The following is a 21153-nucleotide window of genomic DNA, read 5'->3' on the forward strand; positions in this document are numbered from 1 at the left end:
GCATTTGCTTATACTCACAAGAGTGTGGTGACCCATTTTTGATGACCCTTGGATCAGCTGGGAACTCTGGGAGCACCATTTTCTAAAATATTCCCCCGCACGTTTGGAGGAGAACTTCAGTATTGTCATTATATTACAATTGTGTGTTCTCTTCTTTTCATATACTCGAGCTATTGATGTGGAAAGAAAGGGTGGAGAACATTGGTTTGGAACATTTTCTTTAAGCGCATATGGACTGAGTTTGTCTTTCTATTGTATATTTGGATGGTCCGGTGACCATTATCTGAGTCTTTTGCTGCATCAAGATTACAGCACCAGTGGTGAAATTATTTCTTTTTTTGTTACATCACAGAGAGTATAGCCTAGCTGGTCACTAGTAGCCAGTGACATCACTGAGAAAGTGGAATTGGAACACATGTATGTGAAGAAGATAAATATCAGATAACTATTTTGGCTTTTCTAGTTCACCTACAGTGGCGTTCAATGCAGTCAACGCTGTACATGGACCAAAGAACAATTCATGCTTTAAACTTTTCCGATTAGCTGGGGATATTTGTTGTAAGATCACAGCAGTATACTCTACCCCACCGGTACACACTGTAAGGCAGACACATCACGGTTGCTCTTGGTGATCAAATCTAATACAAGCAGCACTAAAAACACTCCAGTAGCACCTTTATATCTTGCTACCGCTCCTATGGGAAAACAAAATCCAATATTACAGATGCCTACACCCTAATAATCCTGCACACTTGTAACTTTCACCTGATGCCTTCCCTACAGAGCTATAAGCAGGGAAGCCCAGAGGCGGTGCTGTGCCGAGCCCCATATATAAGTTTGGCCAACGGGACCCATTGTCTGCTCAGGACAGTTCTACGTTCCGCTCTGGGCACCATGGCAACCATATCACCATACACACACCCCACAGTTCTGCCTCTGGGATATCTCTGCAACATCAGCTGTTTTCATGTTCCATTTTTGGCTCCTATCGAGCCTGATACACGTTTGTAAGGAAAGCAAAACATGAACTTTGACAGTCATTCAGGTCCAATCGCTGGCCGTTTCCTCTCCGAGGGAAGAGTCCAGGGATCAGCCACCACTTAAATGTCTCTCTGCACATGTTACATCTGCCCCCTGCAGCGCAGCACGGTTCCGTCCAGTTGCTTGCTTTTCTTACAAACCTGAATCAGGCCCATTCTCCGCGGGTTCTCCCTTCACTTGCTACTTACATTCTATGACTTCCCTTACACTTTTTTTTTTTTTTTTTTTAGCAATAACACTATTAACGCTTCAGCTGTGACAGACACAGCGTGACACCCGATTTAGGGATCACGGACCTCACGTTCCCGAAAGAACATCTTGCCCGTTACGCCATACAAACCGGCTGCTGTTTATCCAAAATGGCTACAAAAAAACACACAACCCCCCCCCCCCCTCCAAAAGACCTCTAAAACATTTAAGATACAGAATGCTTACCTGAAGTATTTATGTACCCTTAATATATAGATTTTGTTTTATGTAAACATGTGATCGTTCTTTCTACTATGGGGAAAAAGTAATAGTAAAACTACAAAAAACAGCCAACGTGGTTCAAATAGGCAACACAGAGCAATGACCCCAGCCCCCCCCCCCCTTCCCCCCCCCAACACCCCCCTCCGATGTTTGGTCACATGTACTTTCCCCATTAACGGGTCTGACATGCATTGTATTTCTCTGCTGGCAGCTACATTATTTTTATCATCACATATCGAGCGTTTCCCACTCAGAACAAAGTGCTTTTCATTCAGGAAACCCATCACTGAAAAAAAAAATAAAGTTCTCTTTCTGCGTCCTCAAATATCAAAATAACGTTTTTTTTTTGTTTGCAAGCTCAGCTTCTACGTTTCTGCCCTTCCTACTCTCCGCTGTACGATAATGGGAAACAAAAAAAGGCAAAAGTGTGTTTGGCGCGTCCAGGGGAGAGAGAGTCGGCGGTTTCTGACACTGGACCAGCAGTTCCGTGCGATACGTCCAGCGCTGCCACAAAGTACCGTTCCGTTTTGCTTCTAGATCGTAGAGGTTTTGTCTACGCCGTCTGCAGAAGAAAAGGACACCACGTAAGTGGAACAGTAATACGCAAGCCCAAGGCAGATGAGATATCGCTGGCATGCAAATTATAGATATGAATCTATACAGAGGGGCTTAATGAAATGCGGAATGATGCAACAGGCGACACCCACCGCAACTACACAATGACAGAAACGCGGCTGCCGCTACAGGCTACACAATTGCATTCACATAAACTGATCACAACAACCAGACATTCAATTCATTTTTGGAACAGTGCTAGAAAACACCGGAAAGGTTATGTGGCACCTGACCCATCACCCCCGCAGCACACCTGACCCCGTCACCCCTGCAGTGCACCTGATTCCATCACCCCTGCAGCCTACCAGACCCCGTCACCCCTGCAGCCCACCTGACCCCAACAAACACTGCAGCCCACTGGACCCCGTCACCCCTGCAGCCTACCAGACCCCGTCACCCCTGCAGCCCACCTGACCTCGCCATCCCCTGCAGCCCACCTGACCTCGCCATCCCCTGCAGCCCACTGGACCCCGTCACCCCTGCAGCCTACCAGACCCCGTCACCCCTGCAGTCCACCTGACCTCGCCATCCCCTGCAGCCCACCTGACCTCGCCATCCCCTGCAGCTCACTGGACCCCGTCATTCCTGCAGCCCACAGGACCCCATCAACCTTGCAGGCCCACCAGACCCCGTCACCCCTGCAGGCCCACCAGACCCCGTCACCCCTGCAGGCCCACTAGACCCAGTCACCCCTGCAGGCCCACCAGACCCCGTCACCCCTGCAGGCCCACCAGACCCAGTCACCCCTGCAGGCCCACCAGACCCAGTAGCCCCTGCAGGCCCACCTGAAGGATTGTGTGTGCGTAGCCTTCCATAAAGCAATTCCCAGTATACTGGTCCATTAATAAAGTGATTGGATGTGGACACCCCTTTAGCGAAACAGATTTCGGATGTCACTATCTAACGGAGGTGTGTAGCGGACATCACAAAGTACACATTTATAGTAAGAGTTTAGCAGGACTGACAGCGGGCGCTGTGGATCCCGTGTGGCGCCGTAATTATAAAGGATAATAATTGTAATAAATCCTGCTGAGTAACGAGGCATTGCTCATTAGTGAACTTGTGCGCACTTATTGTATAAATAGAACTTTAATGCTCCCTGGTATTATATTCCGCAGGACAGCCAAGTTCTGCCACGATGTACAGCGCATGACAAATCAACATTCCGCGTGTAATTAAAATCAACCTGGAAATTCAGAGTATCCGTAAACGCACGAAAATAGGCAGCAATATAAATAAGACCTGGCGGCATCCTATTTAGCTTGACCACTCCACAGCAGTAAATCCGCCGAGGTTCCCTCCTGCAGCTCCACAGAATCACACAAAGTACAGACTTGATGTTTTGCTACTACACCCCGTTCCCCCCGTCCCCGTCTCCTCACATACCTCAGCCCAACCGCAAACTGACTTTGGCAGCTGCAGAGCCACATTCTATCCATGCACTGCCCAAACCCAACCTTTCCTGCAGGACCAGACTCTCCCTGTGCCGAGCGCGGATTTCATTGGATGGATTTACAAAGCCAGCGGGAAAATAGACATTATGTGCATGTATCTGTCCTAGCAAACTTTCCAATCTCAGGCGCTGCTCCTCCTGGGTATTTTTAGCTGTGCTATATTTGAAACGCTTACCACCCAGAGCGTGCTCCGTCATACTCCGACACAAAGATTCCAGACGGTTATTGATATCTGGCTCCGTCGCTGGCACCTGGAAATCTGAAGGGAACGAGAAAAAGAATAGTCTGTTATGCGGAATATGTTATCTAATCCGGAACACGATCTACTGGTTTATCCTGGGACTGTTCTACAGAGCTCGGAATAACGGGAGCGGATGACGAATCAACAAGATGATTGCATGACGGCGTTTTCAGGGTCATGCCGTAAAAACATATTCAGCTGCTGCAATATTCTCGCCCTTTTATTCTTCATTTTCTACAGTGATTTAATGATAGCGACGGCCGCAAATTTGCCGCCCCCCCCCTACAGTAAAATCACCCCTTGCAAATGAATTTGAGCGCTGTGCAAATAGATGTGCACATGTGTATATGTCCAAAACCCATCGTAACAGGCTCACCGGGCACCAGTCATCGCAGGCGCCACGTAGCCAGAGACTTATTCGGCGGCTGCGATGAATATAGGCGTATCTAGTTTTCGGAGTCACACTCCCTGCCCTAAAATGGCCTGGGCGCACCTGTGTTCTCCCTGACACTCCAAGCATTTAGTCTAGGCACTCTGAATTGGTTGGTTACCACCCCCTAGGTGCCTACTTCCTGTCAATCACCTTGCGAGGCCCATACAGCCCGTGTAGGTAATATTTTTAGCGCGCTCAATTCAAGCACAGAAGTGGGCGCATGCTTACCTGGCTGCTGAAACAGGAGCATCGTCTGCGGGGAGGTGTGGACTGGCAGAGAGCGCGTCCTCTGCACGGAGCTGTGGGTTCGACTCGGCATGCTGTTACTTCCTCCTGGGTTGGCAAACCACATACTCTGAAATGGAAAATAAAGAGTCACTACTGGCGCCCATTATTTTGCACGCCACTTAGGAAGGGCACGTGTATATACAGAAATATACACACACTCGTCAGCAGTCTCCCACCTCTATTTCTGCTCTGCTCTGTCCCCCTCTTACACCGGCTCTCTCTTCCCCTCATTTGTGCATTTCTTGTATCAGCACTTGAGTTTATTATATACAATATCATTAACATTTTAGAGCTTTGCTATTAGAATTTTCTTAGAACAGTCACTCTGGAAGACTGCAGTCAGGACATGCTGCCCTGTTAAGACAAAGGGCCTGATTGCAGGATAAATTTGTTCCCAAAATCGGAAAAAACATGCTGCGCTGCAGGTGGGGCAGATGTAACGTGCAGAAAGCGTTAGATTTGGGTGGGGTGTGTTCAAAATTAAATCTAAATTGCAGTGTATGAATAAAAGCAGCCAGTATTTACATTTACCCTGCACAGAAACAAAAAAATGAATCCCCACTTGAACACTCTCTGCACATGTTACATCTGCCCCCCTGCAGTACAGCATGGTTTTGTCCATTATGAGAACACATTTTTCTGCGATCAGGTCTGAATCACCAGCACAAGGCAAGGCCGTTCCGCTCGCCCCCACAATGTGCTTGCAATGCCGCCGCCCCCTTTAGGAACTACACCTTTGATTGCAGATTAAGTGTTTACGCACGTGGATTGTTGCGTGTGCAGGTGTCCGAAAATTGTGATCTGCGATTTTCGGACATTTGCAATAAATCTATGGATCTTATGCAGGTCCGTTTGTTTGGATCCCTACGTTTGCAAGGGGTCCGATGGTGTGCATCTTCCGCGCATGTGCAGACGCAGGGTGAGTGGGGCCAGGGCGGACATTGCAGGAGGTGGGGCAGGGGTACTTGCCTATTGAATACCCAGCATATTTCATGGGCGTTCCCATGGAAATTGCCAGGTGATGTGGGAACCGGGGGAGGGCAGCTGACATTGCCGGATGTTAGCTGCCCACCCAGTTCCTCCCGAATGTGCACACATATACAAGTGACCTGAGAGTCACTTTATATATGCGTCCACGTACCATATCTTACGATTGAAAGATGTCGGAGGTTCCCCCTAGCCTGCAAATGGGTGTTTAGTCTTACAAAGAAAACCATAATAACCGTTCGTATGTTTCGGCGTTAGTGGCGTTTTCCAGGAGAATCTGCACCTGGCCTTTTTTTTTTTTGGTTCAATACTGAAAAGCTTCTGTCATCCCCTTCGGTACCTCTTGGCGAGCAGGGAACACAGGAAATGCCTGCAGTTACTTCTCACTGATTTTTTTTTTCTACATTTCTTTAAAAGGATCCAGACATGAGGGGAAAAAAAAATAGAGAGTATACGGGAAGAACTGACTGCGCTGATTTTACCCGCAGTGATGTACGGTTTTCCAGTCGCACTTCATAAACAGCAAAATAACCACCTAAACATATTTTGAACCAAAGCAGACTGGTTATAAATAACGATAAAAAGACTTACACAGCCTGGGATATTTGAACGACTTTTGGGTATTTGGGGGGCTTCTGAATACAAAAATGTAAGTGTTTGTTTTTGAGGAACTAAACCATAACACACGCATATGGGAATCTACCGGAATGTGGCGACATTTTCACTGTCGACGCAATGACTACCGACCTAGTAAACCACACCCGTTCTCAGTGAGCGTTGGCCTGGTCTGTGAATCTAGTAAATTAGAGCCAATCTGGCAAAACCAATGGCCTATTCGTAATCAGCACAGCAAACTTAACCCAAAAACGCTCTATTAAGCTGACCAATAAAAAGGAGTGTTGATAAGCGTAATAATCCTCCCTCCATTATGAACAATAAAGTTGCACAGTTCAGCGTTAAAATTTATTTGCATGGATAAGAAATATAACAGAAAAGTCTCTTTGGAGCCAGTCAGTTAGGAAGCAGTTGAGTGGTCACATGATAATAGGAGGAGCCTGGGATTTTAGGCTATGAATGTTCCAAAGCACCTCTGCTCAGTATATCACAGGTCATGTGACGTGCTTAGCAAATCATAACTTAATCATAAATTAATTAGCAAAGCAACCTGCAATATGGCCGCCTTAGCTATTGGGGTGCGGGGCCCATTTTTTAAACTAAAACGGCACTAATGAAGCGGGAACCTCTGCACCAACCTGTCTCCCTTGCTTCAGCATTGCAGGATTACTGGAAGATGATGTTCTCTGCGTTGCTCCCAGGAGGCCGCTGGGACCCAGCAAACCGAGCCGCGAGCTGGGAAGGTTTCTGGATGGGATCTGGAACTGACGCGGGTTCCTTCTAGCCATTCCTGAGCCTACAGAACCAGCTGTGGGCAAGGAGTTCGACTGTCCGAAGCCTCGGCTGCCAGTGAAGACATCGATGCTGGTCCTGTTAATTGCGACATTCACAAGTTTAAGAAATTTTGCCTCAAACATGGGAAAAAAAGAGATAATTAAAAAAAAACATTTAGTGACGTTAGCCACCCGCCCGAGCAGGCAATGACCCATCTGCATTCCCAGAGGAACGCCCACGTGGCCAACATATCCACGGATAGCCTTAATTATTTGTGGGGTGTGGCCTTGATGATATCCAATTATGTGAGTACTGTGGGTCAGACAGAAGGGTCGATCCAATTAAATACGAGGGTGCTATCCACCCCAGTTTATTTACTGGAGGCTTGGGGCCTTATTTTAGTTCACTCTTTCTGACAAAATCCTTCTTAGATGGACAAAACCATGTGCACTGCAGGTGGGGCAGATGTTACTTGTGCAGAGAGAATTAGATTTGGGTGGGGTTTTACTTCAAAGTGAGATCTATATTGCAGTGTAAAAATAAAGCACCCGATTTTGCACCGAAATGCATCAAAATGAATTGAAATGTGTAGTAAACTTGTGAAATGCCCCCAAATGCCATTTTTCATAGTGTACCACCCCCACTATCAACGTCAACCCGAAGCGTGGCGAGCGCAGCGTGCCCGCGAGGGGCAGCGGTACGCGTCCTACGACCTTTTCATACCCCCAGTATCCACGTCGGAGTGGAGTTGAGAATAGAAAGTGTGGCGAGTGCAGCGAGCCACCGAGCCCCGCGAGGGGACGCAGATACCTGTGAAGGTATCCACGTGCGCTCGCCACGCTTCGGGCTCGCCACACTTTCTATTCTCAACTCCACGCCGACGTGGATAGTGGGGGTATGAAAAGGTCGTAGGACGCGTACCGCCGCCGCTCGCCACGCTTCGGGTTGACGTTGATAGTGGGGGTGGTACACTATGAAAAAATAGGATTTTAATACCTACCGGTAAATCCTTTTCTCGAAGTTCTTATGGGATACAGGGAGTCGTTCATAACGATGGGGAAAAGAGCTTATCCGAAGGAGACAGGCACATATAAAAATTTATACAGGGTGTACTGGCTCCTCCCCTCTGCTCCCCTCCCTCTAGCTTCAGTTAAGTGAACTGTGCCGAAGGAGAAGAACAATATGAGAGGAATATGTGTATATTTACCGTGGTGAGATTCATCCAGCACACCCAACATTCAACATAACAGACCACATTAGCAACCCCATAACCTGGGAAGTCTAAGGGCCTAAGAACATGTCAACATGACAACTATTTTGAACTGTGTTCCAACTGGAACAATGCATAGAATTATCACCTAAGTGACAATTTACACTCGTGGACCTTTAAGGTACACTATATAAGATTAAGTTACCTAGGTAACCTACACCCTATGTCCGCCAGGAACAAGAAGGGTAGCAGAAGGACCCAGAATTGGTCCATATCTCACAAAGTGAGCAAGGCAAACCTCCGCACAGAGGCGGGTGCCCTGTATCCCATAAGAACTTCGAGAAAAGGATTTACCGGTAGGTATTAAAATCCTATTTTCTCTATCATTCTTATGGGATACAGGGAGTCGTTCATAACGATGGGGATATACCAAAGATATCAGAACGGGCGGGATTGTGCGGAACCTATTGCCGCAGCACCGCTTGCCCAAACTGAGTATCCTCAGTGGCCAGAGCATCAAACTTATAAAATTTGACAAAAGTGTGTTGGCCAGACCATGTGGCTGCTCTACACAATTGTAAGGCCGAAACTCCTCGGGCAGCCGCCCAGGATGTCCCCACGGAACGAGTAGAGTGAGCTTTCACCCCAACAGGCATAGGCAGCTTTGCTACCGCATAAGCCTGTTTAATGGTTGCACATATCCATCGTGCAATAGACTGCTTGGAAGCAGGACGTCCAATCTTTTGGGCATCATAAAGGACGAAAAGTCCCTCAGTTTTACGAATCCTTGCTGTTCTCCTGATGTAGACACGGAGAATCCTTACTACGTCCAAGGACGTCGGCACCTCAGAATGAGGCCCACCAGCAGGAACCACAATTGGCTGGTTCACATGGAACGCAGACACCACTTTGGGCAGAAAACGCGGGTTAGTGCGTAATTCTGCCCTGTCCTCAAAGAATATCAAATAAGGACTCTTGCAAGTCAATGCCCCTAGTTCCGAGACCCTCCTAGCCGAAGCTAGGGCCAGTAAGACCACTGTCTTCCAGGTTAAATATTTCAGGTCAATTTCCTCCAAGGGCTCAAACCAGGAGGATTTAAGGAACTGCATCACAACATCCAAGTCCCACGGTGGAGTAGGGGCCACAAAAGGAGGTTGTATATGCAATACTCCTTGCAGAAATGTCTGCACTTCAGGAATATTAGCCAGTTTCCTCTGGAAGAAAACTGATAACGCAGATACCTGCACCTTCAAAGAGCCTAGGCGTAGGCCGAGATCCAGACCAGCTTGAAGAAAGCTAAGAAATCTTTCAAGTCTGAATTCTGATGGAGAAAACTTTCCCTGTTCGCACCAACCCACATATCTTTTCCAGATGTGGTGGTAATGTGCAGCTGTTACCGGTTTCCTTGCACTTGTCATAGTTCTGATGACCGAAGTGTGAAACCCCTTCTGAGTCAGGATCTGCCGTTCAACTTCCAGGCCGTCAAACGCAGCTGTTCCAAGGCCTGGAAGACGCACGGTCCTTGCATGAGCAGGTCTCTTTGCAGAGGTAGGCGCCACGAGTCCCTTTGCAGACTTAGAAGTTCCGGGTACCACGTTCTTCGTGGCCAGTCTGGGGCCACCAGAATCACCTCGGTTCCTTCTCTTCTTATCTTCCTTAGCACCCGAGCCACTAGGGGAATCGGTGGGAAGACATAGACCAGGCTGTTGAACGTCCACGGTATGGAGAGGGCGTCCACTCCTTCTGCCTGAGGGTCTCTTGCCCTCGAGAAGTACCTGGATACTTTCCAGTTGTTTCTTGATGCCATCAAGTCTACCAGTGGGGTCCCCCACCGAGCCACCAGAGAATTGAATACCTGGTGGTGTAGACTCCATTCCCCGGGGTGGAGCTCGTGGCGACTGAGGAAGTCTGCTTCCCAGTTGTCCACCCCGGGTATGAAAATGGCCGAGAGCGCTTGGCAATGACTCTCTGCCCAGGACAGGATCTTCGATGCTTCCCTCATACAGGGCCTGCTCTTGGTCCCGCCCTGTCTGTTCAGGAATGCCACAGTGGTGGCGTTGTCTGATTGTATACGGGCCGCCTGACCGCTGAGGAGAGGGCCCGCCTTCAGAAGTGCGTAATACACAGCACGTAACTCCAGGCTGTTGATATGGAGGCGTGTTTCCCATAGGGTCCACTTGCCCTGAAAGGACTGACCCATGGTCACTGCCCCCCATCCCGTGAGGCTTGCATCCGTGGTGACTAAGACCCAATCCTGGATGCCAATCCGACGCCCTGCCAGCAGGTTGGGCGTGTGGAGCCACCACTGTAGTGACAGTCTGGTCCGAGATGACAACGCAATGCGCCGGTGCATCTGGTGGTGTGAACCGGACCACTTCCCTAGGAGATCGAGCTGGAAAATCCTGCTGCGAAACCTCCCGAATTGGAGAGCCTCGAAAGAGGCGACCATCTTTCCCAATAGGACAATGCACTGGTGTACTGTCACCTGGGGGGTCCTTAGCAAGTCTGTGACCAGCCGCTGGATGTCCAACACCTTGTCCTGTGGCAGGGACACTCTCATGAGAGCTGTGTCCATCACCATGCCCAGGAACTGGAGTCTCTGTGAAGGGATCAGAGAAGACTTTGCCAGATTCAGGAGCCAACCATGGCCCGACAGGGTCTGTATGGTAACTTGTAGAGCTGTCTGTAGTTCCTGTGGCGACCGCGCCTTTACTAACAGGTCGTCCAAGTATGGTATCACACAGATACCCTTTTTTCTTAAAACCACCATCATCTCCGCCATCACCTTGGTGAATATGCGCGGGGCTGAGGACAAGCCGAATGGCAGTGCGCGAAACTGATAATGCTCGTTTAGCAGCGCAAACCTCAGATATTTCTGATGAGGGGGCCATATTGGGATGTGAAGGTAGGCGTCCTTCACATCTAGGGACGCCAAGAACTCCCCCTCCTCCAGTGCCGCTATCACGGCCCGCAAGGACTCCATCTTGAATTTGGTTACTTTCAAGAAGGGATTCAGGGATTTTAAGTTCAGAATTGGGCGCACTGACCCGTCCGGTTTCGGAACTACAAATAGGTTTGAGTAATAACCCTGCCCCCTCTCTAGGGGAGGGACCCGGGTTATAACCTTGGCCTGCACCAGCTTTTGGATTGCTTGCTGCAACACCACTTGGTCCTCTGGGGACGCTGGGAGGCCTGATTTGAAGAACCTCTGAGGTGGCTGAACTGCAAACTCCAGCTTGTAGCCGTGCGTAATAAGAGCCTGTACCCAAGAATTGAGGCACGAGGCTTCCCAAACCTGGCCGAAGAACGCCAGTCTGGCTCCCACCTCTGCCGGAGCTAATGGTGGAGCCCCACCGTCATGCTGCGGGTTTCCCTGCAGCTGCCCCAGATGGCCGCTCTGCGGTGGCCGAAGCGGAAGGCTTCCTGAATTTACCACGGGAGCCTCTTGCAGCGTTTGAACCACCCCTTGCTTTAGGGCGGAATTTACTAGCCCGAAAGGACTGCTGCTGGGAGTGAGCCTGAAAAGGACGCTTCGGCGCCTGTGGAGTGGATGGCAGGAAAGTGGACTTTCCCGCCGTGGCTTTAGAGATTAATTCGTCTAAATCACTGCCAAATAACCTGCCACCTGTGAAGGGGAGGTTTTCTACACTCCTTTTGGAGTCAGCGTCAGCTGCCCACTGCCGGAGCCAGAGGGATCTGCGCCCTGACACTGCCATGGCTGAGTTACGGCCGTTAATGGCTCCTAACTCCTTCTGCGCTTCACACAGAACTTTAGCAGTGTCCTGAATATGGTGTAATTTTTCAGACACCTGTGCAACTGTCATGTCGCCCAGAAGACCTTCCTGTATCTGGGAGGCCCACGTGTGTATGCACTTGGCCATATAGCAACTAGCTAATACAGGACGCTGACACGCGCCACTAGCAGTAAAAATGGACTTCAAAGTGTTTTCAACCTTTCTGTCCGTGGTGTCTTTAAGTGAAGACGACCCTGGTACTGGGAGTACCATCTTTTTGGCTAAGCGAGACACAGAAGAATCAACCTCTGGTGGCTCCTCCCACACCTTACGTCCCTCAGGATCGAAGGGAAACGTGGACTTAAACCTTTTAGCCACTTTAAACCTCATTTCTGGGTTATTCCACGCTGACTTGAATGTACTTTCCAGGTCAGCCTGCTCAGGGAAAACTACCTGTTGCCTTTTCTGAGTAGCAAAGAAGGTATCACCTGCTGTGGATTCAGCTAAGGGAAGGTCCAACACCTCCCTGATTGCCATAATCAATGGCTCTGTGCCCCGCAGTAGTGACTGTGAAGCATCAGGCTCGTCATCACCTGCGTCTGCATCATCCATATCATCACCATCATCCCCATCGTCAGCCCCGGAATCAGGGGTTTGAGAGGGGGTCTTTCTCTTACGAGTATCCCCAGGGGTGGGAGTAATTACATCCACTCTGGCAGAAAGGACAGCCAGCTCCCTTTGTACTCTCTGGGTCTGTGCTGCAGTAGCAGTTAACTGTGTAGTTACAGTTTCAAGCATGGTTTTTATACCTGTAGCCCAGGCTGGCTCCTGTGAGCTGTCCTGTGTGCTACTTTGCTGCCCAGTTAGTTGTGGGGGGACCCCAGTACTTTGAGGGGACATGCATGACTCACAAGTAACCTGTGATGAAGATGCTGGCACAAACTTATCACTGCACACCATACATGTAAGTTTCCTCACCATTGTGACAAACAAACAGTCTCCCCTCACACAGCGCGCACACACAGTGGATATGCAGTGTGAAATAACCAGATAAATACTATGTGTAGCCTTATCTGATCTGTACAGCTTAACCAAGCCAGTGGGGCATACTTGCCTACCCTCCCGCATTCAGCGGGAGACTCCCGCTTTTTGCAGGAGCCTCCCGCTGCCCCGCAAACCTGCCCCCACCTCCCGGTTTTTGTGGGGACTTATGCAAAGTCCTTACTGCGCATGCGCGCGCACGGATCCCCGGGGGGCGCCGGGCGCTGCCTGCACGCTACTACATGACAGCCGGCCGACGTGCTGTGGGAAGTCTGTGTAGCAGAAGGAGCAGGAGAGCCGTCAGTCAGGGCTTCCCTGCTGCTGGCCCCGCCCACCTCTCACAGAGTGAGTGAGCTCCGTGCAATGCTCTTCGGCTCTTCCTGCTCCTGTCACCGGCTGCCATGTGCTTCATCTACCACAGTGCCAGTTCCCTGCTGCACCTCCCAGGAAGGGACAACACAGCCAGGTGAGTGCTGTCCTGTGTACTGGGGGAGTGAGGGGATGTGTGTAATGTGGCACTGTGGGGCTATGTGTACTAGTCTGGGGGAGGGGGGCTGTAATTACTGTGGGTACTCTGTGTAGTGTGTGTGTGTGGGGGGGGGGGACGACGACTGTGTAATGTGATATGGGGGGGCTGTGTATAATGTAATATGGGGCTGTGTATAATGTAATATGGGGGACTGTGGGGGGACTGTATAATGTGTATAATGTAACATGGGGGTACTGTGTATAATGTAATATGGGGGGACTGTGTAGTGTAATATGGGGGGACTGTGTAGTGTAATATGGGGGCTGTGTATAATGTAATATGGGGGCTGTGTATAGTGTAATATGGGGGACTGTGGGGGGACTGTGTATAATGTAACATGGGGGTACTGTGTATAATGTAATATGGGGGGACTGTGTAATGTAATATGGGGGGCTGTGTATAATGTAATATGGGGGGCTGTGGGGGGACTGTGTATAATGTAACATGGGGGTACTGTGTATAATGTAATATGGGGGGACTGTGTAATGTAATATGGGGGGGCTGTGTATACTGTAATATGGGGGGGCTGTGTATACTGTAATATGGGGGGCTGTGTATAATGTAATATGGGGGCTGTGTATAATGCATACTTGCCTACCCTCCCTCATTTAGCGGGAGTCTCCCGTTTTTTTCAATCCTCCTCCCGCTCCCTTGCAAATCCCTCGGTTCCTCCCGCATTTTTGTCCCCTCTCCCAAAATGTTTTACTGCGCATGTGCAAACGGCATGTTCCGTGGGCCACCGCGGGGCTGTGTGGGTAGCCATGGTGCGTCACTGGGCAGCAGTAGCAGCGCTGAAGTGAGCGGCAGCAGCAGTGCGAGCGGGAGCCGGAAGCACCAGGAGCAGGAGGGCAGCGGAGAGGAGGAACTGAGGTGCGGCAACAGCATTGAACAGTGGCAGTGAGCCAGAAGCACCAGGAGCAGGAGGGCAGTGGAGAGGAGGAACTGAGGTGCGGCAGCAGCATTGAACAGTGGCAGTGAGCCGGGCAGCGGGAGCCGGGAGGCCGGGAGCAGCAGTAAGTATAACATTGTCTGATTCTTTAACCTCTCTCCCACCCACTAAGCCTGATCCTTATTGATCCTCTCTCCCACCACCCCCGGGCCCCGACTGGCACCCAATACATGCTCCACTCCTCCTGTCATGCTCAGTAATTTACTAGCTGAATGCCTGCCTCACTGATTATTCCAACAAGGGGCACTTACCTATTGCTTTAATATTTGGTTGTTGTATATTTTTTCATACTATTTTATATTTATGCTGCACATTTCCTGTATAGGATCCCCCATTAGTTGCTGGCCAGCGATAAATAGACGCCTCGTCTGACACCGCGATTATAGGCCACACCCCCTCCCGCGGCAAGCCACGCCCCCTAATTTCGGGCGTGCGCCTACGGCGCGCGCAAGTGTGCCTCCTCTATTGTGATGTATGCTTTCATTTTGCTACCATCTAAAATCTCCCTCAAACTGCTTTTCAAAAGTAGGCAAGTATGCAGTGGGGTGGTGTACAGAGGATAATGGAGGAGACCAATACACCTGATAACCTTAGCTCTCCGATTAGAAGAGCTGGTAATACAGTACAGTAATCAATAACAGTACTTTACAGTGTAAGCAGGCAAGTGCACAAGTACACAAGCGCTGAAAACCTGAAGCTGTCTCTGCAAGCAGATTCCCTCTGATCCACACCGCTGAGGAGTGTCTGGAGCAGTATAATGGCGTTTCCAGCAGCCAGGGAAGAAGCAGGAAGCAGGTTTTGGCGCCCTCACAGAGCTGGTCTCACTCTGGGTAAGCTCCGCCCAGCGTAATGGCGCCGGAGCTTACCTGCGTTTTATACTGAGACTGACATTGGGGAATGTCCAAATCCTCTTTGGTAACTGCCCTGGACAAAACAGGAACTGTACCCTGTCTCAGTGTAGGCAGGGGGTTACGCGGTCCCTGTGCAGGGCACCGCCATACCGCCGCCATTTTGCCGCACAATAACCCGGGGACCCCACGGCGGGGGACCCCGGGGTAATACTCACCACTGACGTCTTCAGACTGGACTAGGGGTGTGCGGCGTGCCAGGGGTGTGCGCGCTGCAGCGCAATGCCCGCGGTAACATCACCCACTCAGGACGGTGGTCCTGTGGCAGGGACAGCTCGGTACCTTGAAGTGGCCAGCAGCTGAACCCTTCCCCTAGTCTCCCACGACGCAGGGCTGCTGTTAAGTCCAAACAGCAGCCCCAAAATAATAAAGAAAATAAAACAGAAGAAAAACTCTCTGGAGCTCTTCCTGATGCGTGCTTCTCCTGAGGCACAGTTCTCAAACTGAAGCTAGAGGGAGGGGAGCAGAGGGGAGGAGCCAGTACACCCTGTATAAATTTTTATATGTGCCTGTCTCCTTCGGATAAGCTCTTTTCCCCATCGTTATGAACGACTCCCTGTATCCCATAAGAATGATAGAGAAATGGCATTTGGGGGCATTTCACAAGTTTACTACATATTTCAATGCATTTTGATGCATTTCAGTGCAAAATCGGGTGCGATCAGCATACGATCAAGGTCGTGGGAGCCGTAATACTCCACAAGTACCAAGGATTTTGCCAGAAAGAGTGAACTAGAATAAGGCCCTTAGCGCCTGCAGTTTGTAGCATATTTGCCGGTAATTCCGCTGCATTTGGGGGATGGAAGCCTTCACCCTTGCTTTAAAATAAAGACATGTCAAATACTTTATTTTAGATAGATGGAGCCGTGAGCAACTGTCCCCCCCCCCAAAAAAAGTTGATATCCGGCTTATATATCTCCCGTGCAGCATCGCATGCCATTTTTACTGCAAGGAAAGGAAAAACATGAAAGCCAGGGGACAGCGATGGGTTTCCCAGGAAGCTGATGAAATGCAGTCACTAAGGTAACTAGCACAGGAAGGGGGGGGGGGGGGGGGGAGAGCTTGTTCCAACCTACTTTCTCTGCTGCCGGTACCCAGCAACATCCAGAAGGGTTTTCCGTGGAAAAGACCTGTACAGCTTCTGTACTTGCTGTTTCCATGACAACAATCTCTTCTTCTGAGTCTCCGTGAAGGCCTGCGTGCCACAGAGCGCACCGTTATGTTATTGTCATTATATTATCACACACTGCCGGAGAATCAGACACAGTTCTTATAAAATGACAAAAGACCCCCAAAACCTCCTCCCCCTTTAAGTCACATTTCCCGACACTCCTAATGTAGTAACTCTGTGAAAAATGTACAATAGGTGGACATTGACAAAAGGTTGACACAAACAAAGGGTCGACGTAACAATTATCCATACGTGAAAAGGTTGACATTTCCCCTTATGATCCTTAACATTAGAGCATTTGACGGGTCTCTATGCATCTCATGGGGACATAGGCTGGATGCAATTATTCTGCAGTAATTAAAGCGATCTGCAGCCGCCAGCTTAAACCAGGGGTGACCCCTGACATCTGACATCTACGCCCATTAAACTACCCTGTCCCAAAACATTGGTGCAGGATAAGCAATAATAGGGACGGACGGATTGTACATGGCTGCATACGCCCAGCGGCAGCCATTAATGCAGAGTCTTTGCAATATCCCAGCACATCAACATGAAGGTACTTATGAAGTGGGAAACTGTCGTCCAAAATGCAGTAATGATGCAGCGTCTAGTTCTTGGTAGCATGCAGCATTAACCCTATCAGATAGGCCTCGAGATACACCAACAAGCGGATGACTAGGACTCTTGTGAAGCCGCATTACCTAGGACTGCGCAGATCTGGGACCTGCGACACCGGATGAGCCATTTATCACATCTAGCTCGGTTTGCAGTCATACTGTACATTAAACCTTCAGTGGGACGTATTGCATTTACAGTGCTTGCTTATAAGGCTATTTCATGCAGAGAAGTAACGGATACAGCATTGATCATACAAGTTTCCCTGTCAGGTTGAATGTGGTTACATCTACATAACAAGGTTGCCACCTACTTCATGAATAAGGCATTTGTCAATCAGCTGTAAGTAGGAGCTGATGTTTTCCTCGTCCGCTCTAGAGACCAAGAGCTGTGTACAAACTGAAAGAAAAAAGAAGGACAACATCAAAATGGGACCAATCTGGACCCAATTAAATAAAAAACGGACCCACCGAAATGGCTTCTTCGATGTACCTAGGGCCTGATTCTGCTCAGCTCAGTAAGCAGCAAAAATCGCTGAAACGCCGCCCTAATTGGTACCATGCGAGGGGATGTGTTCGGTAACCTGGCGGTTTTCTCCTTCCTAAATCCACGTGGATCCTCTTCCCTGCATGGGGTGTCGTTCTCTGCTGTGCTGCTTCTAGTACAGTGTGGTCTGTATTTCAGCACTGATATGCAGCCCAGACCTGTGCTAGAAGCATCCCAGCAGAGAGCGAAACCCCAGGCAGGGAAGAGGTATTGCACCGGGTTTGGAAGATGCAGGGTGCTAGGATGATCACTACATCTAATAGATGTATCTTTATCCGGACGCAGGGTTGCTAAGATACCAGCTGTGCTTGGAGACATCAGCTCAGGGCTTAAAACAGACCATTGGCATAGGCCTTAACTAGGGAGAGTAGCGCTCTTCTTCATAGTGCTGGCGGCTCCTCGGAGTGACATCATGGCGTCTACTGTCCACGGCCGGCACCACGCATCACAGAGCCCTGTTCAGGGGTGGACGTTAATGCTTCATTTCATACAGTTTAGAGCAGGGGTGGCCTAGCCGGTCCTCAAGATCTACACACAGTCCACGTTTTCCAGGTGCACAGGTGTAGTCATTACGAACGGTCAAGTTTCTCAGACCCCCTACCTGTTGCACAGGTGCAGTCATTACTGTCACATTCCCTAGAGCCCCTAGCTAGTGCACAGGTGCAGTCATTACTAACTGTCACATTTCCCAAAGCCCCAAGCTGGTGCACAGGTGCAGTCATTACTGTCACATTTCCCAGAGCCCCTAGCTAGAACACAGGTGCAGTCATTACTAACTGCAACATTTTCCAGAGCCCTAGCTGGTGCACAGGTGCAGTCATTACTAACTGTCACATTTCCCAGACCACCTAGCTGGTGCACAGGTGTAGTCATTACTAACGGTCACATTTCCCAGAGCCCCTAGCTGGAACACACGTGCAGTCATTACTAACTGCAACATTTTCCAGAGCCCTAGCTGGTGCACAGGTGCAGTCATTACTAACTGTCACATTTCCCAGACCACCTAGCTGGTGCACAGGTGTAGTCATTACTAACCGTCAAATTTTGCAGACCACCTAAGCTGGTGCACAGGTGCAGTCATTACTAACTGTCACATTTCGCATGACCACCTAGATGGTGCACAGGTGTAGTCATTACTAACCGTCATTTTTCGCAGACCACCTAAGCTGGTGCACAGGTGCAGTCATTACTAACTGTCACATTTCCCAGACCACCTAGCTGGTGCACAGGTGCAGTCATTACTAACAGTCACATTTCACAGACCACCTAGCTGGAGCACAGGTGCAGTCATTACTAACAGTCACATTTCGCAGACCACCTAGCTGGAGCACAGGTGCAGTCATTATTAACGATCCTTTTTTCAAACCCGTGCTGCATTCATTCCTAACTTAAACATTCTCCAAATCCACAGATGACCTGGAAAACATGGACTGTTGGCAAATCTTGAGGGGCGGTTTGGTCACCCCTGGTTTAGAGGCTGCGGTCCCGCTATATATGCTTAGGGGGCTGTTCCATCCTCTCCTGCTTGTGAACAACAGGACTGTAAAAATCTTTAGCGTTTATTAAAGTAACAGCTCGGGACTGTACAACACAAATCAGATCTTTACAGGCTGGCTGTGTTTATCACTGTATTGGACAGGACTTTATATTATACCCTGAGGATTGTCCCAATAAAGGGCATTACTGACAGTTCGTACAAATGTCGGTGTCGTTCGGTCTCGTAGTGAGCAGTCGGCTCCTGTTCTACTCTGGGTTTGACCCGTCTACGGGTATTATCCTGGTTCACAGGTTCTCAAATTCGGTCCTCAGGGGCAGGCTGTCCCCGATGCCTCCTCCTCCCCCCCTGCAGCTGACGAACCTCCAGCTGCGTTGCTAGGGTAAGGAGGAGTTTACCTTCCGAGTCCAGGTGGAAGGTATGCCAGGGGGAGGGGGACGGGGAGGGGTGGCGATAAGAAACCCATAGGTTTCTACAGGGTATCCATAGGTGACGATACCCTGGGTGGCGAAAACGTGGCGGCCGGGTCTAGGTACATTTGAAAATGCGGTAAAACCCCCGTTTTCCCTTAGTACATCCCTCCCTGAATCAGGCCCTTAGGCCTCTTTCACATCATACCAATGCTGACACAGGACCCTGCATGACATTCCTTTAGCGCACATACTGTATAAATTACACATATACAAGCAACGCTTACCTTTACCCATTACTCTGGTAAACTGGCCAGGAAGATCCCCTTCAGGTAGCGGGACGCCCCCACTCTCACCCTCGCAGTTCCCCATGTGATGCTGCTGCATCCCCCCGGAGGCAGAGTCTTTGTTCTCCAAGCCCTGTCCGTCATTACCAATTAAAGAAGTCTGAGAATCGGGCTCCCGGTTGTGGTCATCCGCACTGGCATTTTGTAAAGAGTACGCTTTGATTGGCGTAAGAATCATCTGGTGCAGCTCCTGCAGCGGGACACGTAAATTGCCCCCCTCTAAGATGTCCTGTGGATTACACAATGCACATCGCACCCGTGACTTCTGGTGCAAGTGGGGGATGGAATTCAAAGCAATGTACACTATAGGTTTTAACTATAGGAATATAAAACAAAAAACCCTGAGTGTCCATTGTAACTACAGACCCCTGATGAAGTCCTAACATAAGTCGGACAAAACGCATAGGGTTAGGGCTGTTTTGAGTAGATCTCCTCCTTTGCACTAAGTGTAGGGGTTAACCTGGTTTGAACTTGCCCTTTAGATGTTTAGAATCTCTTGGAAATGCTGGGCTTGCTTGGGAGCGGACGGATGACGTCACATGACGTCAGTGCCTGCCCCAAATTCATCGGGAAGTGAAGGATTCTGCAGCGAGGACGACTTACCCTCTCCAGCGACTTCAGCAGAATGTGCCTTTCCTTCAGTTTCTGGATGCTGATCACGATCTTGTGACGCGCGCCTTTGGTGACATTCTAGGGTAAGGAAACAAACATGGTTACTGGCGCAGATTAGAGATGCCAGACCGCGGCTCATTTTAGTACAGAATTTAGTAAAATAACAAAATCACGCATTATGTGAGTTGAAACAATGACAGTGAGCACTCAGTGAGGTAAGCAACAGACTGATGGAGGGGGAATGTGTTGCTACAGAGCACTGATGGGGGGGGGGGGGTGTTGCTACAGAGCACTGATGGGGGGGGGGGACATGTTGCTACAGAGTTGCTATAGAGCACTGATGGAGGGGGAACATGTTGCTACAGAGCACTGATGGGGGGACGGACGTGTTGCTACAGAGCACTGATGGGGGGACGGGGACGTGTTGCTACAGAGCACTGATGGAGGGGGAACATGTTGCTACAGAGCACTGATGGGGGGAGGGGGGGACGTGTTGCTACAGAGCACTGATGGGGGGGGACGGGGACGTGTTGCTACAGAGAACTGATGGGGGGACGGGGACGTGTTGCTACAGAGAACTGATGGGGGGACGGGGACGTGTTGCTACAGAGCACTGATGGGGGGACGGGGACGTGTGGCTACAGAGCACTGATGGAGGGGGAACGTG

General features: G+C 49.8%; 1 protein-coding gene across 4 annotated transcripts in view; it reads right to left on the reverse strand.

The window, feature by feature from the left end:
- Window positions 1-213: 213 nt before the first annotated feature.
- SAMD4A (sterile alpha motif domain containing 4A) overlaps window positions 214-21153 on the reverse strand; it is a 73795-nt gene continuing 52855 nt past the window's right edge. For all 4 annotated transcript variants that reach the window (XM_083167083.1, XM_083167085.1, XM_083167082.1 and 1 more), the window contains 8 exons: window positions 20478-20564; window positions 19815-20103; window positions 17390-17475; window positions 16367-16485; window positions 6784-7015; window positions 4484-4610; window positions 3757-3840; window positions 214-2074 (listed from right to left, as the gene is read on the reverse strand). In XM_083167083.1, coding sequence (XP_083023209.1) covers window positions 2046-2074; window positions 3757-3840; window positions 4484-4610; window positions 6784-7015; window positions 16367-16485; window positions 17390-17475; window positions 19815-20103; window positions 20478-20564 — 1053 coding nt within the window. In that variant the 3' untranslated portion in view covers window positions 214-2045. The remainder of the gene's footprint in view (window positions 2075-3756; window positions 3841-4483; window positions 4611-6783; window positions 7016-16366; window positions 16486-17389; window positions 17476-19814; window positions 20104-20477; window positions 20565-21153) is intronic.

The sequence above is a fragment of the Crinia signifera genome, chromosome 12 (genome assembly GCF_055691185.1).
Source record: "Crinia signifera chromosome 12, ASM5569118v1, whole genome shotgun sequence".
In the NCBI taxonomy this organism is placed as follows: Eukaryota; Metazoa; Chordata; class Amphibia; order Anura; family Myobatrachidae; genus Crinia; species Crinia signifera.